Source organism: Clarias gariepinus, chromosome 14 (genome assembly GCF_024256425.1).
Source record: "Clarias gariepinus isolate MV-2021 ecotype Netherlands chromosome 14, CGAR_prim_01v2, whole genome shotgun sequence".
Classification (NCBI taxonomy): Eukaryota; Metazoa; Chordata; class Actinopteri; order Siluriformes; family Clariidae; genus Clarias; species Clarias gariepinus.
Window position 1 is genome coordinate 24,832,520 of NC_071113.1, and position 14,820 is coordinate 24,847,339.

Sequence of the window (14,820 nt, forward strand, 5' to 3'; positions counted from 1 at the left end):
AAAGTTGAACTTAAATAATTGTCAAGATAAAATATGTATATTATTACAATAGGTACTGTATAAATGATATAAATTATAATATGTATAAAAGCAGTACAAATAATGTTCCCTTGATACACAACAGTGATGGAAAATAAAGGGTAGTTTATTACTTTAGCTTCTGAGAGTATAGGGTTGTTTGTGCATCTCAAAGGAATTCTATCATCTATCTAAAACATAAAACACAGGGCTTTCCTTTCAGGAAATAGAAGCAGAAACAATTTATAAAGCTGGAAAGACCCATGAGAATCCCTTTTTTATTTACATTTGTCTAGTCATATTTTTTAATGGGTGTACTGTATATGTGAAGGTCCGGATATCTGCATTGTGTAGAGCTTCAAAGGCAGTCCCAGTGCACTTCTGGGCTTTAAGATAAAGTACATGTGTACCCCGCTGTGATTGGTTAGTTATGTTGTCAGCTCGTAGCAATAAATTACTGCATGTAGGATGCACTTTAGGGAAATGGATCATTTTTGGCAGTTAAAGCTTTTTTTTTTATATTTATATATATATTTTTCTTTTGGAATCCTGGTACTTATCATTGGTGGAAGGTTGAATATAAAATCTTATGTAATAAAAAAATGATAGACAATATATTGTAATGATGATGTATGTTTGTATGGTCCCAACAGTGGTCCCTGAGAACCCCGCTGTCCAGTGCTAAACATTTCTCTCTGAACCTGTTCATCAGATTCTAGAGTCTGTGTCTGTAAATGTTACCGTTTAAATGATTTTACCATTTCATTTCATTTTTTTTTTACTTCCTGTATTATTCTATCTCCGTAGGAATGCATGAACCCTTGCTGTAATGCTAGTACATGCACTCTGAAGTTGAATGCAGTGTGTGCACATGGGCAGTGTTGTGAAGACTGTCAGGTAACACACAAACAAACACTCTCACATGTGTATAGACACACACATACTGTTATTTTACATTTTAAAAAGCTTTACATTTGGTATCTTTTTATCCATCCTTACTGCGTTATTGCGTACACAGATTGCATTTAAAAAAAAATCCAAAGTCATCTTGTCTAATGATGTATGACAACGATTATCGACTATGTGTGTTTCAGCTGAAGCCTGCAGGTACACTGTGCCGAGAGTCTACGAACTCGTGTGATCTGCAAGAGTTCTGCACAGGTTCTGACCCTCACTGTCCATCTAACGTCTACCTGCACGATGGTCACTTGTGTCACGGCGTGGACGGACACTGCTATAATGGCATCTGCCAGACACATGAGCAACAATGCATCACACTCTGGGGTCAGGGTGAGTCAAAGCACCATCAAGGTTGATGATTGATGAAACTCTTGAGCATACATGACCACACCAGCGTTGCTTTGATTGACGGCGGAAGGAGTGTGTTTCAATTCCATCCACCGTGAGATGATGGGGCAGAGTTTCGCACCATGTCTTGGATTCGTGTGTGATGGCTGTGGCGTCATTATGATTCGAGTGTGTAATCTCTTGTTGAGGGTCTTTTCATGAAGAACTTTTCGAAAAGACACACTATATTCTTGATGTGAAAGATAGCTATCCAAGGTATAAAAGCTGTATCACTGAACGTACCACTTCAGCGACGAAGAAAAGGACAGCCTTTTCTTCTGCAAGGTTTGCCGTCTGCCTAATAAGTGTGATAACTTTCTTTTCCCATTGTTTTGAAACTTTTGGATGATGCTTCCCTTTCTCTTTTAATTCCATTTAATCATACAATTAGAGTTTCGATTACTAAAATGCCAAAGTAAACAGAAATAACTACAGGAAAATATGTTAATAGCATCAAATTGATCAAATTAGTGCAACATTATTAATCCATTACAATTATGCTGTTTTGACAGTCCTAGTATTAATATGAACAGAAACTCAGTCACATCTTTCATTTCGATTGACCTGGGTGAACTATATTGTGTTACCAAGTTCATCGTGACCCTGCGCAATTTGGTTGTAGTCGGCAAATTAATTTTTCACAATAAACATTTCACACTCGTGTCACAGTGTTCGAACAAACACAGCGTAAACGTTAGAGAAAGTAATTGTAAGCTCATGGTCACATGTGTGTTTTTTTGTGTGTGTATGTGTGTGTTTGTGTTTTAGGTGCAAAGCCAGCTCCAGGCATCTGTTTTGAGAGGGTGAACTCAGCAGGAGACCCATATGGCAATTGTGGAAAAGACTCCAAGGGCTCGTTCGCAAAATGTGAAGCGCAGTAAGACGTTTTTCTTTCTTCTTCTGCATTTATAATAAATTAAATAATGAAAGCGAGGTAGGAGAAAGAAGCAGATGAGTCATTAACATAATTTCACATGATGTTATTTCCAAAATTATATTCTTTGACTTGGTTTCCCCACGCAAATGCCTACGGTTACACGCAAGGATGGTGTGTGAGTAGTTTGTGTGAGAGAGAGAGAGAGACAGGAACAAAACGAAAAGAAGAAAAAAAAAGCCGCACAGAAACTTCTGCAGTTTACATAAACAGGAAGTACTTGTTGAATATTGACGATTGGTTGATTACTTAATGAACTTTGCTGAGCATTTCCTGATGGATGTGATTGCCCAGATTACTGAAGTGGACACGGATCAAGAGGAGAAAGGTGGGCATTTATATGTGGCATAACACATACCCACCAACACACACACATAAGCTCATCAGCATGCTGTCTGCATGATAGACCCAGCTCTCACTCCTTAGCATGTTGCAGCTCACTGCAAAACAGGCAGAGTATAAATAGACCGCCATTAATCACACACACAGGTGCACACACTAATTCAGTTCTCCTCTGAGTCTCCTCCAACTATTCACTACTGCCACAGTAATGGGTGTGTTGGTCGTTAAAGCCTTTCAAATGTAAGTTTCACTGAAACAGCCGAAAAAAAAAAAAAAGGACAAAAAGACTCATGGCTTCAAACTGTCAGAACAGAAAAGTGTTCTCAGAAGCAATCAATGGCCAAGAGGCAGGGTTCATACTGTGTAGAAGATGGAATGGCGTAGTGTTTCCCTTGTCAATCACACTGACAGTAGCCAATTGTGAGTGTCTGTGAGTTGATTTATGTGGAAGAGGGTGGATAGCTGTTTTAACACTACCAGGTGATGTGGCATGGGCAGCAGTTGGCTGCTGGGAAAAAAAGCATGTTGGCTGGCATGTGATAGACGTCCTCCTTGCCAGCTGGCTTGGTGTAAGGTGTAAAACTGACATTTCCAGACTTCAAGCACCCGGCACTGTTTATGAGAGTCCGAATAAACTCTGAAAGTGTTACTGTAAATCAAGACTGGGGAGTTTACTGTGTGACCTAGCTAAAAGCCATTTCCACATAAAGGAGTTCTTGGGGGGCCAGCGTTAAAGATGTGAAGCAGAAGTTCTTTTCTGCATAATCAGAAGTCCTGGTTTGACTTGAACGCCCCTCATAATTTACATAAATCAGTGTAATTAAATAGACTTCAACAGGTGGTTTGCTATTGATGCTGTGATGGTTCGTGTTTAGAAATCTAAAATTGTCTTTGGAATAGAACATTAATTCCAAGATGCAAACCCAGAAACGGTTCTAATAAAAGTTCTAGAATTGCAGAACTTATTCGGTCGGTTAAGCCTCTGGTTCTGGAACTGTTCTCAGAAATATTTCCGTTTACACAGCTATGAATTGCAGTTCAAGAATCTCTCCAAATGAATGCAATCTTTGTCTTGTTCATATTCTTTACGTTAATGCAGAGATGCTAAATGTGGAAAGATCCAATGCCAGGGCGGAGCGAACCGGCCAGTGATCGGAACCAATGCCGTGTCCATAGAGACCAACATCCCGCTGCCGGAAGGTGGGCGTATCCTGTGCCGGGGGACTCACGTGTACCTGGGTGACGACATGCCAGACCCAGGGCTGGTACTGACAGGAACCAAGTGTGGAAACAGCATGGTGAGGGCACTATGTGTATGAGTTTTAAAATTTTATTCGGAAGGAAGTTAAAAGAATAAAAAATGTGTCTGTATTAAAAAAGTTATGTATACTTATTTATTTTGTGGATGGAAAGATTGTCGTCCTCAACACTCCTAATAGGTGTGTGGCATTTATATACTGTAGTGCTCAAAGCTGCCAAATGGTTTCGATCCAGATTTCAAACTTAAGTGTTAATGTAAACTAGCAATCATGATCAGTGTGTACGGGGTAGAGGTGCGGTGGTGTGTTTGGGGCTTAAAGAGGGCTAATATGAATTATCTCAGGTTTTTTGGGGAAAATTGCAATGTACGGCACACTGACCTTCATGGTGTGTGTGTGTGTGTGTTTAAGAATCAGGTTGTGTCTAGTTTATAGTCCCATATGTCAGTGTGTGACTGATTCTGTAATGAGGTAGTCTGCATGCTGTTTTGGATTTTGTGTCTGCGTGCGTGTGTGTGTGTGTGTGTGCCTGCGTGCGTGCATGCGTACGTGCATGCGTACGTGTGTGTGTGTGTGTGTGTGTGTGTGTGTGTGTGTGTGTGTGAAACAATGAAATGTTAATAAGGGAAAGAACGGCCTCATCTTCCCATGCAGTAAGCAAGAAGAACGGAAAACCTGACATCACACTATTACTTGGACACGCTTTTACAGATGTGTGTGTCTAACCTATTACTTCCTGAGCTGTCGATCACTTATCCCCTTGTGTGAGACGACATTCCTAATTATAATGAACACATCAGACATTTCAACATCCAGCTCTACTTCAGCTGATTACTCGGATTATGATACTACCATGTCTGATTACTCAGCATTTGGAAGAATCCTTCACTGAGAACTTATTCCTAAATCTCATTATACGAGGGTGGAGTGTTTGCGGGCTGACTGTATGAATACAGGCCTCAGCTTTAATTAGACAGTGGAGGACTAGTCTCTACAGAGTCTGGGTCTTGTTTTGTTTAAGTGGAAGACTGGGAAGTAGAAGTCTTTTACATTCTCTCTCTCTCTCTCTCTCTCTCTCCCTCTTTTCCTGTAGATGTGTCTAAACCGGCAGTGTCAAAACATCAGCGTCTTCGGCGTCCATGAGTGTGCAGCCAAGTGCAGCGGACGTGGGGTGACTCTTTTATTTATTTTCCACAAACAGAATGATGTCAAAAAAACAAAAAAAAGAACATTACTAGCTAACCATTACTCTGAATGCATTCATACACATTGGTCAGGTCCCAACTAAACAGGGACAAATATACCATTCAACTAATAATTTTAAGTCATTAATAGTTTACAGAGAATAATGAGCATTGGTGGTTTAATGGTTGGTCTCTCACTTGCCATGCGGAGGGTCCGGGTTCTTTTCGGACCCACTGACCAAACCCGACCCACTGGATGCTGCCTGGATCAGATTGATGGTTGCGTCAGAAGTAAAACCCATGTCAAAGTTGTGTGCGGATAGGATGGTCCGTTGTGGCCAACCTTTGACGGGAGCAGCTGAAAGTCCAACAACCATAGTTTACAGAGAATTCCAAATTGGCGGCAAGGTGGCTTAGTGGTTAGCACTGTCGCCTGGCACTGGTTCGATTTCCACGTTAGTGCGTTAGTGTGCATGGAATTTGCATGTTCTCCCTAAGTTTTCCAGTTTTCTCCCACAGTCCAAGATGCAGATTACTGTTGGCTAATTGGTTTCCCAAATTTCTGGTAGTGTGTATGTGAATGTTGACCGGAGGACCTCCCATGGGAATAAATACAATGGTCACCATTGACCTCCACAGTCCCTAGTTGGTCTACAGGGGTTCCTAAATGGATATATGGATTAAGTATTTAGTCTTTATATATGGTAGTATGGATTTAAAAATATATTTGTACTTGACCTTTCAATATGTATGGAGAGTTCTCACACAAGGAGCATACGAGAATTTATTCTCATCAGTATTAATATTAGAGGGTTAAGGTGTTGAACTACTGATCGGATGGTCATAGGTTTAGACCCCAGCACCACAAGGTTGCCACTGTTGGGCCCTTGAGCAAGGTTCTTAACCTCTTAACTGCTCAGATATGTAATGAGATAAAAATGTTAGTCGCTCTGGATAAAGACGTCGGCCAAAATGCTGTAAATGTAAAAATGGAGTTGAATGTTTCAATGGTTTGAAGGTTTCAAAGTGATTCGAAGTCCTTTTCCAGTTGCTCTAGTCAACATTAAGCGAGTGGAATACCTGCTAGTTTTCACTTTCACAAATGTATTCTGTTATTCTGCACAATCAAAAGACTTTGACTTGAACACCCAATGTATTTTACAATAAGGGTCTGATGACATTTTTGTTGTTTATTTCTCAATATATCCTATGGTGTGTTGATGACCCGACTTCAAAAACGTTTTAAAAATGAAACAGATATTTACAGCACGGATGAAAATAGAATGCATTAGAATATGTGAGGTTGAGATTTTTAACTCAATTATTAATCATGTCCTAGCTTCTGAGAGGTACATGACAGTGTTGCTGTTAGACTTAAAGAAACCAACTGAAATTTTAATAGTTTTTAAGGGACTTGGTCATTTATTTTCTTTTTTTGTTTTTGTTTTCTTTTTTGAATCTTCTCACCATCCACTGTACAGTATCTTTCTGCATCATCTCCTGTTTCTCTCATTCTTAAACTGAAGATGTATACATATGTGATTTAGCTTTGAAATACAAGAACACCTTGCTATGAATGTCCCAGGCTTCTTATAACTTCAGCCAATTAGTCGTAATAGCTTTACTTGGTCTACTGTAATGAGCCATTCATCATATTCCGCCGGCAAGACAGTAATCCTTGTGCGGCCACTGTGGTGAAATGCATGTGCTGATTGGAGTTGTTTGGGGGGACAATACTAATTGTGCTTCATCGGTTTGAATTTCAAGATTGCTGAGAAAGACAAAAGTGTTGATGCAGGATTTCTTCAAATTTTTTTTTTCTTAAAAAGTGAGAAATAAGGCTGACCCGAGGAGTGTGAAATTGAAAATGTTATGCTGGTACTTTTCAAACAAATACGGAAAATTGAATTTGAATTTTTTTCCTTCCATCACACGTCACCTGTGAGTCTCAAAACTGTTTGTGTATTTGTCGGTCGTAATGCAGAATCGGTTTTGCCAAATGAAAAGAAACTGAAGTAATTTCACGCAGAATGAGTATAGCACACCACGTACATACTTTTTTTGATAACGTCAGAAAAACTGATAATGCAGCATCTATAGTTAATTACACTGCTATAATGTTTGTTGCTGGAATCTGACTGGAAATAAGATCAGTTATCATTTAGCTCGTAACTCCTACTGCATATTTGCAAGAATTATTACAGCACAGACATCCCAAATAGCATATCTGTGTTTATACAGTATACAGAGAAAATGTTGTAAGTTTACAATATAGACAGATACAAAATGAAGAACGGAGTGATTTCGTACATTAATTTACACATCCCTACATTTAAAGCTGGTCTGTTCTGCATTATGGAGCTGCACATCTGCTCTCCATCACCTCGCTGTCGAAATGGTGTTTAATAATCTGCACCATATGGATACAATGTGTGATACTTTGGAGTTACAGAATGGAGGAAATGTGGCATTGGACCCATATGGAGCCTGTTGTAGCTGTTTGGCAGGCTTGGTTAACATGATGAAGGACAGGTGGTAACTAGGTGTGTCGTTCTGTGTCGTTCTGTGCATAATTGTTTGAAAATTTAAAACTGTTCGTTTTTGCCACTTGAACTCCTGCAGCAGAAACACTTTCGAGATGTAATCTTACTGACTGCATTTGCACCTGGTCATGGGATGTATTACTGGTATCAGGACCTTAACCAAATAGGGATTATGCAAACCAAAAGGCAGGTGTAAATGCCCCAAGATGCGATTCAGACAAATATGTTTACAACTGTTTCAAATTCTAGAAGGTTGGTTGAGGATATGTCTCCACAATAGCCACAGTCTTTAAGTCTGAGTTAAAGGAAATATGTTGTAAAATCACAAGTTTTTATTACATCATATAGAATAGTTTGCAAAGAACAGCTGGAAATGAGGTTAAAAAGTTTTATAGTACAGATGTGAAATGACTAGGGCATCAGCGTGAATTACCCCGAGCTTGGAACAACTGTAGAGACAAATTGTAGACCGTTTCTATAGTAACAACACTAATATTATCTAGGTCTTCAAAAAATGTCAAGATTATGGGCTTATATTTGCACCAAGCAGGCTTTTAAATGGCAGAGGGTTATTAAAGATCAAAGCACTGCACTTCAGAAACTTTGGTCATGAAAAGTACTAATAACATACTGTACTTAAGATGCACTGTACATACACACATGAATTATTTATGGCATCTGGTACAGTATTGTTCGCCGTGTTGACTGGTCTTTTTAAGACCTTTTTTTGACAAGCACTTAGGGTCTGTCTTGGTTATGTTTGTTTGCAGATAAAAAATGGCTGGATAAGAAGAATAACGTTTCTTTATGTGTTATAATGGGTTACCACTGTACTATTTATAGCATTCCTTTTTATCACTATTCTTATTCTTATTCTACTACTTTTTATTATTATTACTCATTTTTTATTACTATAACTACTGCTCATTTTTAGCAAGGTTACATAGCTTTATCGCATCGACTGCACTCACTATAAGCAGTCTTTGACAGGTCTCGCCATTTCATTCCCAATGACTCTCAAATTGTGAATATTCCTTATTCCTCTACCAATCCAGTCTTTAAGTTATTCAGTCCAAGCTCTTTATTTATTCCAAGCTCAAAAACAAAATTGATCCAGTTTTTACATTGTGTGTGTGTGTTGTCTGATCTGCACAGGTGTGTAATAATAAAAAGAATTGTCACTGTGAAGCACACTGGGCTCCGCCTTTCTGTGATAAAGCTGGATTTGGAGGCAGTGTGGACAGCGGACCCGTGAGACAAGCAGGTACTGTTTGTGTATGTGTGTTTGTATGCTTGTATATATGTATGTATGTATTTTTTTTTCGCAGAGATTTATCTTACAATATTTCAAGTTATTAATATCCTAGAAACTGTAACTGCTTATACTGTACACATGTACACTCTAGAAAAGTGTGTTGTTGAATAACCTATTAAACACGAATGGTTTCCAGGAAAACTGCCTACCCAAGTTAGCTATTGATTCCTTCAGCAAAGCTAGAGTTAACTATTTGAGAGGAGTGATTATGGCCATGCTAGCACTGATATGGCACCTGACTACAAGATCCAAAAGCCTTTGCAAATCACATGCAGCAGTGAAAGTAGTTTTTTTTTATTCTTGCTCATACTACTATCCCAACCATCATCGCTTCATATTGTTTTCTTTTTCACGCTTCATGCATACTTGAAAAAAAAAAGGTTTAATATAGCACTTCTTGTCCTTCTTTAATCATTCTCACTTCTATCGTATCGATCTTGTGTTGTTTTCTAGGGTTACACTCGCATTTCTGTTTCATAGTCCGTGCATGTCATTTATATGGGCATAATTTTTTTTCCCCTGAAGTGCATTCATTTCCAACTACCACTCCTGACAATAAAATCAAATCATCAGCTAACTAGAGGCCCAATATTTACTGTCTGTCTGTGGTACTGTATGAACATTCGTATACATAAGTACATACAGTACTGTGAAAAAGCTTTACCTACATTCAAAGAAACTCTCTAAAGCAAAATAATAATATAAAACATTTCTATTATTTTTTTTATAAAGAACAGTAAACAAAGTCAGTATTTGCACTGACAATTCTTTGCTTGAAAATAGGTTGTAAGTTTTACCGTACATCTTCTAGAGTCTAGAAACCTTGACTGTTCCACTTGTTCCATTTTTTTTTTGTGAAAAACCTATTATGTTTTTGTCTGAAACATTTTCTGTTATATAATATAATGTGCTTTCTTTGCTGAGATTGAAAAAATCTGTAACAATTTTTTGTTGTTGGAAATGTATTTTTCAAGACTCTTTGTACTGACCCAATGATGAACATCTATCATAATATTTGTACTTATATAAATAGGGTGCCTAGGGCTTTCATGCAGTACTCTGTGCGTGTGTGTGTGTGTGTGTGTGTGTGTGTGTGTTGTGTATTTAAATACATTTATATAGTGATACCTCGCCATAGGAATTAATTAATGCTAATTAATTAATCGAGTTCTTAAGACAAAACTATGTATTGCATATGCAGATAATCCGTTCCAGCCACCCAATAATATTAGCAATATTACTCATTTCCAACACTATATTCATATTTTTGCATACTGTATAAAAAGAACATGTAAATGGAAGAAAACTCTAAGTAAAGACATGTAAAAGAAGCAAAAGTTGTTATAAATAAACATTAAAACTCACCTAACCGTAATTAATGATTTCTCTTGGCATCCGCCTGCTTTAAAAACGAAACTGAAAGTGGCTCCCTTTTCTTCTGGCCAACGTCCTTGCTATCATTTGTGGGATGCATGGTGCTATATATCTTGCACAAAATGAAAAAAAACAACAACCTTAAAACAAAGTAAACTTGCTTCGCTGGGCTTTCCACTGACGCAAACAAATTTTGAGTGCTTGAAACGCTTCACACGCCGATGCAAATGTATGTTTGTATGTATATACCAATATACACTCACCTAAAGGATTATTAGGAACACTTGTTTAATTTCTCATTAATGCAGTTATCTAATCAACCAATCACATGGCAGTTGCTTCAATGCATTTAGGGGTGTGGCCCTGGTCAAGACAATCTCCTGAACTCCAAACTGAATGTCAGAATGGGAAAGAAAGGTGATTTAAGCAATTTTGAGCGTGGCATGGTTTTTGGTGCCAGACGGGCCGGTCTGAGTATTTCACAATCTGCTCAGTTACTGGGATTTTCATGCACAACCATTTCCATGCCAGGGTTTACAAAGAATGATGTGAAAAGGGAAAAACATCCAGTATGCGGCAGTCCTGTGGGCGAAAATGCCTTGTTGATGCTAGAGGTCAGAGGAGAATGGGCCGACTGATTCAAGCTGATAGAAGAGCAACTTTGACTGTAATACCCACTCGTTACAACCGAGGTATGCAGCAAAGCATTTGTGAAGCCACAACACGCACAACCTTGAGGCGGATGGGCTACACCAGCAGAAGACCCCACCGGGTACCACTCATCTCCACTACAAATAGGAAAAAGAGGCTACAATTTGCATGAGCTCACCAAAATTGGACAGTTGAAGACTGGAAAAATGTTGCCTGGTCTGATGAGTCTCGATTTCTGTTGAGACATTCAAATGGTAGAGTCAGAATTTGGCGTAAACAGAATGAGAACATGGATCCATCATGCCTTGTTCCCACTGTGCAGGCTGGTGGTGGTGGTGTAATGGTGTGGGGGATGTTTTCCTGGCACACTTTAGGCCCCTTAGTGCCAATTGGGCATCGTTTAAATACCACGGGCTACCTGAGCATTGTTTATGACCATGTCCATCCCTTTATGACCACCATGTACCCATCCTCTGATGGCTACTTCCAGCAGGATAAACGATGCACCATGTCACAAAGCTCGAATCATTTAAAATTGGATTTCTGACAATGAGTTCACTGTACTAAAATGGCCCCTACAGTCACCAGATCTCAACCCAATAGAGCATCTTTGGGATGTGGTGGAACGGGAGCTTCATGCCCTGGATGTGCATCCCACAAATCTCCATCAACTGCAAGATGCTATCCTATCAATATGGGCCAAAATTTCTAAAGAATGCTTTCAGCACCTTGTTGAATCAATGTCGTGTAGAATTAAGGCAGTTCTGAAGTAGAAAGGGGGTCAAACACCGTATGTGTATATATATTTATATATAAGTATGTATATGTATATATGTATATATGTAATATATATATGTATGTATGTATGAATGTATGTATTCTGATGACCTATATATTCCCTGTTTATAGATGGCGAAAGTATAAAGGTAGGCATTGTGGTAGCATTCCTGTGTTTGCTCTGCGTGGTCATGATTGTCTGTATAAAGAGGAAGACTCTGGCCGGCCTCTTCATCAATAACAAGAAAAACAACATTGAGAAGCTAAGGTAAAAAAACTGAGTCATGCATTAAATAATGTTTTATATACTTTATGAGCCTGCCTTGTTTCCAGCTGCTTTGCCTGATTTAAGACACTCCCTTTGATTTTCTCTCGATCCTCAAGAGCAAAATATCAAGATAAAAGTCTAGAGAAATTTCTGAGTCTGTGGAGTAAAACTGTATTAAATAATTGATAGTTGTGTTGAGGCAGCACTGAGGCTTTGGGAGTTTGAATCTTGCCTCCAGCCTGTGTGTGTGGATTTTGCATGTTCTCATGCTTCTCCAGGTCTCTCCAAAGACATGTGCTATAGACTAATTGGCATTCCCAAATTGCCCACAGTGTGTGATTGGGTGTGCTTATGCCTCGTGATGGGTTACACAGGGTAAGCTTTATGGATAATGGATGGATGCAAAGACGGATGACTGGATGGATGGATGAATGAATGAATAGCTAGTTGGATGGAGGAATGGATAATTGTGTTGGTTTCTGTATGCCGTTTCAGGTCAGTGGGACCAGGCAGGCTGATCGGTCACGGACACACACTCTCACCCCCTGAGACACAAACACACTCCACCTGCAGAGCATCAACTCATTGTCAAGCTCCAGCCACACCACAAAGTAGCAGCATATATAAGGTGTGTATCTGATTCCATCCATGTGTGTGTGTGTGGGCTTAACTGTTTGAGTACTCTTCAGTGTTCATCAATTCACACATTTCTTAAACCCTTTTGTCTAACTGACATTTGTGATGCTAGACACAGTGCTGCTTCTGTTATATTCCATACATGAAACATGTCTATGAATAAATGAATATAAATAAAGATGAAACATTAAATTAACAATGTAATAAAAGAAATTTGAGAAATTTATATGTGCAATGAATAAATATACAGTGGGGGAAAAAAGTATTTAGTCAGCCACCAATTGTACAAGTTCTCCCACTTAAAAAGATGAGCAAGGCCTGTAATTTTCATCATAGGTATAGCTCAACTATGAGAGACAAAATAAGAAAAATTGTAGGATTTTAAAATAATTTATTTGCAAATTATGGTGGAAAATAAGTATTTGGTCACCTACAAACAAGCAAGATTTCTGGCTCTTACAGACCTGTAACTTCTTCTTTTAGAGGCTCCTCCATCCTCCACTCCTATCTGTAATAATGGCATCTGTTATTAGTATAAAAGACACCTGTCCACAACCTTAGCTTGGTGTGAAGAAATCGACTGTGGGAGCAATTATTGGAAAATGGAAGACATATAAGACCACTGATAATCTCCTTCGATGCAAGATCTCACCCTAGTGAATGACCTGCAGAGAGCTGGGATCAAAGTAACAAAGGCTACCATCAGTAACACACTGCGCCGCCAGGGACTCAAATCCTGCAGTGCCAGACGTGTCCCCCTGCTTAAACTAGTACATGTCCAGGCCCATCTGAAGTTTGCTTGAGAGCGTTTGGATGATCCAGAAGAGGATTGGGAGAATGTCATATGGTCAGATGAAACCAAAATAGAACTTTGTGGTAAAAACTCAACTTGTCATGGTTGGAGGAGAAAGAATGCTGAGTTGCATCCAAAGAACACCATACCTACTGTGAAGCATGGGGGTGGAAACATCATGCTTTGTGGCTGTTTTTCTGCACAGGGACCAGGACGACTGATCCGTGAAAGGAAAGAACGTGAGATTTTGAGTGAAAACCTCCTTCCATCAGCAAGGGCATTGAAGATGAAACGTGGCTGGGTCTTTCAGCATGACTATGATCCCAAACACACCACCTGGGAAACGAAGAAGTGGCTTCATAAGAAGCACTTCAAGGTCCTGGAGTGGCCTAGCCAGTCTCCGGATCTAAACCATAGAAAATCTTTGGAGGGACTTGAAAGTCCATGTTGTCCAGCGACAGCCCCAAAACATCACTGCTTTAGAGAAGATCTGCATGGAGGAATGGGCCAAAATACCAGCAACAGTGTGTGAAAACCTTGTGAAGACTTGGCAAAAACGTTTGACCTGTCATTGCCAACAAAGGGGAAAATAACAAAGTATTGAGATGAAATTTTGTTATTGACCAAATACTTATTTTTTACCATAACTTGCAATGTGATTTTCTGTTTTTTTTTTTATTATTATTTTGTCTCTCATACGTAGTTGATATACCTATGATGGAAAGATATCTAAACGCTTCTGTTTATGCTCTTCCGTGAGTTGTTTCGGCACCATCTACATCGTCAGACCGTGAAGAACTAATCACTGGACGCTGCTGCTGTGCTTCTTCAGTGCAAATGACACGTAGGGCATTCATTCTTGCTCACACCGCAGGGATAAATGAACTGATGTAACACGTTCACACCTGCACAGCAGTGACCGGGGAGACAGAAACCTAAAACAGTTGCGGCCAACAGCAGTTTTAATACTACCGGAGTGTGGATAATTCTTGACTGGCCCGCATAGCAGCTGCAGACTGTATCCTGAAAGATTGTACGCTGTTGACTCAGAACTGCAAATTACAGAGAGGAGCCTATAGCACAGGTCTGTTGTGATTAGCCCATCAAGGTAATTCTGTGTGGCGTTACAGCGTCATTAAGGTCGTCCTGCCTCGCCAAGGTTAAAGTGCAGAAGCTGGCAGCATTATTTCTGCATCTTGGTTTGTGTGCGAGTTATTTACGCTTCAGCCCTTTATCCGAGAGCTCGCAAAATCCAGCTGAACATGCGTACACACGCAGACAGACACCCACACATACACACATACACACACAGAGCCAAACATCTCTCTCTAATTCCCCCCTTTTGAATGTCAATGACAGTCGTCAATAGTGCGCTGTTG

General features: G+C 39.4%; 1 protein-coding gene across 1 annotated transcript in view; it reads left to right on the forward strand.

The window, feature by feature from the left end:
• Nucleotides 1-14,820, forward strand: part of LOC128541091 (disintegrin and metalloproteinase domain-containing protein 12) — a 108,924-nt gene that overhangs the window by 84,689 nt on the left and 9,415 nt on the right. Inside the window, exons 13-20 of the mRNA XM_053511256.1 lie at nt 826-915; nt 1,113-1,308; nt 2,134-2,242; nt 3,741-3,939; nt 4,994-5,071; nt 8,783-8,891; nt 11,877-12,012; nt 12,508-12,640. Of these exons, the coding sequence (XP_053367231.1) occupies nt 826-915; nt 1,113-1,308; nt 2,134-2,242; nt 3,741-3,939; nt 4,994-5,071; nt 8,783-8,891; nt 11,877-12,012; nt 12,508-12,640 (1,050 nt within the window). The remainder of the gene's footprint in view (nt 1-825; nt 916-1,112; nt 1,309-2,133; nt 2,243-3,740; nt 3,940-4,993; nt 5,072-8,782; nt 8,892-11,876; nt 12,013-12,507; nt 12,641-14,820) is intronic.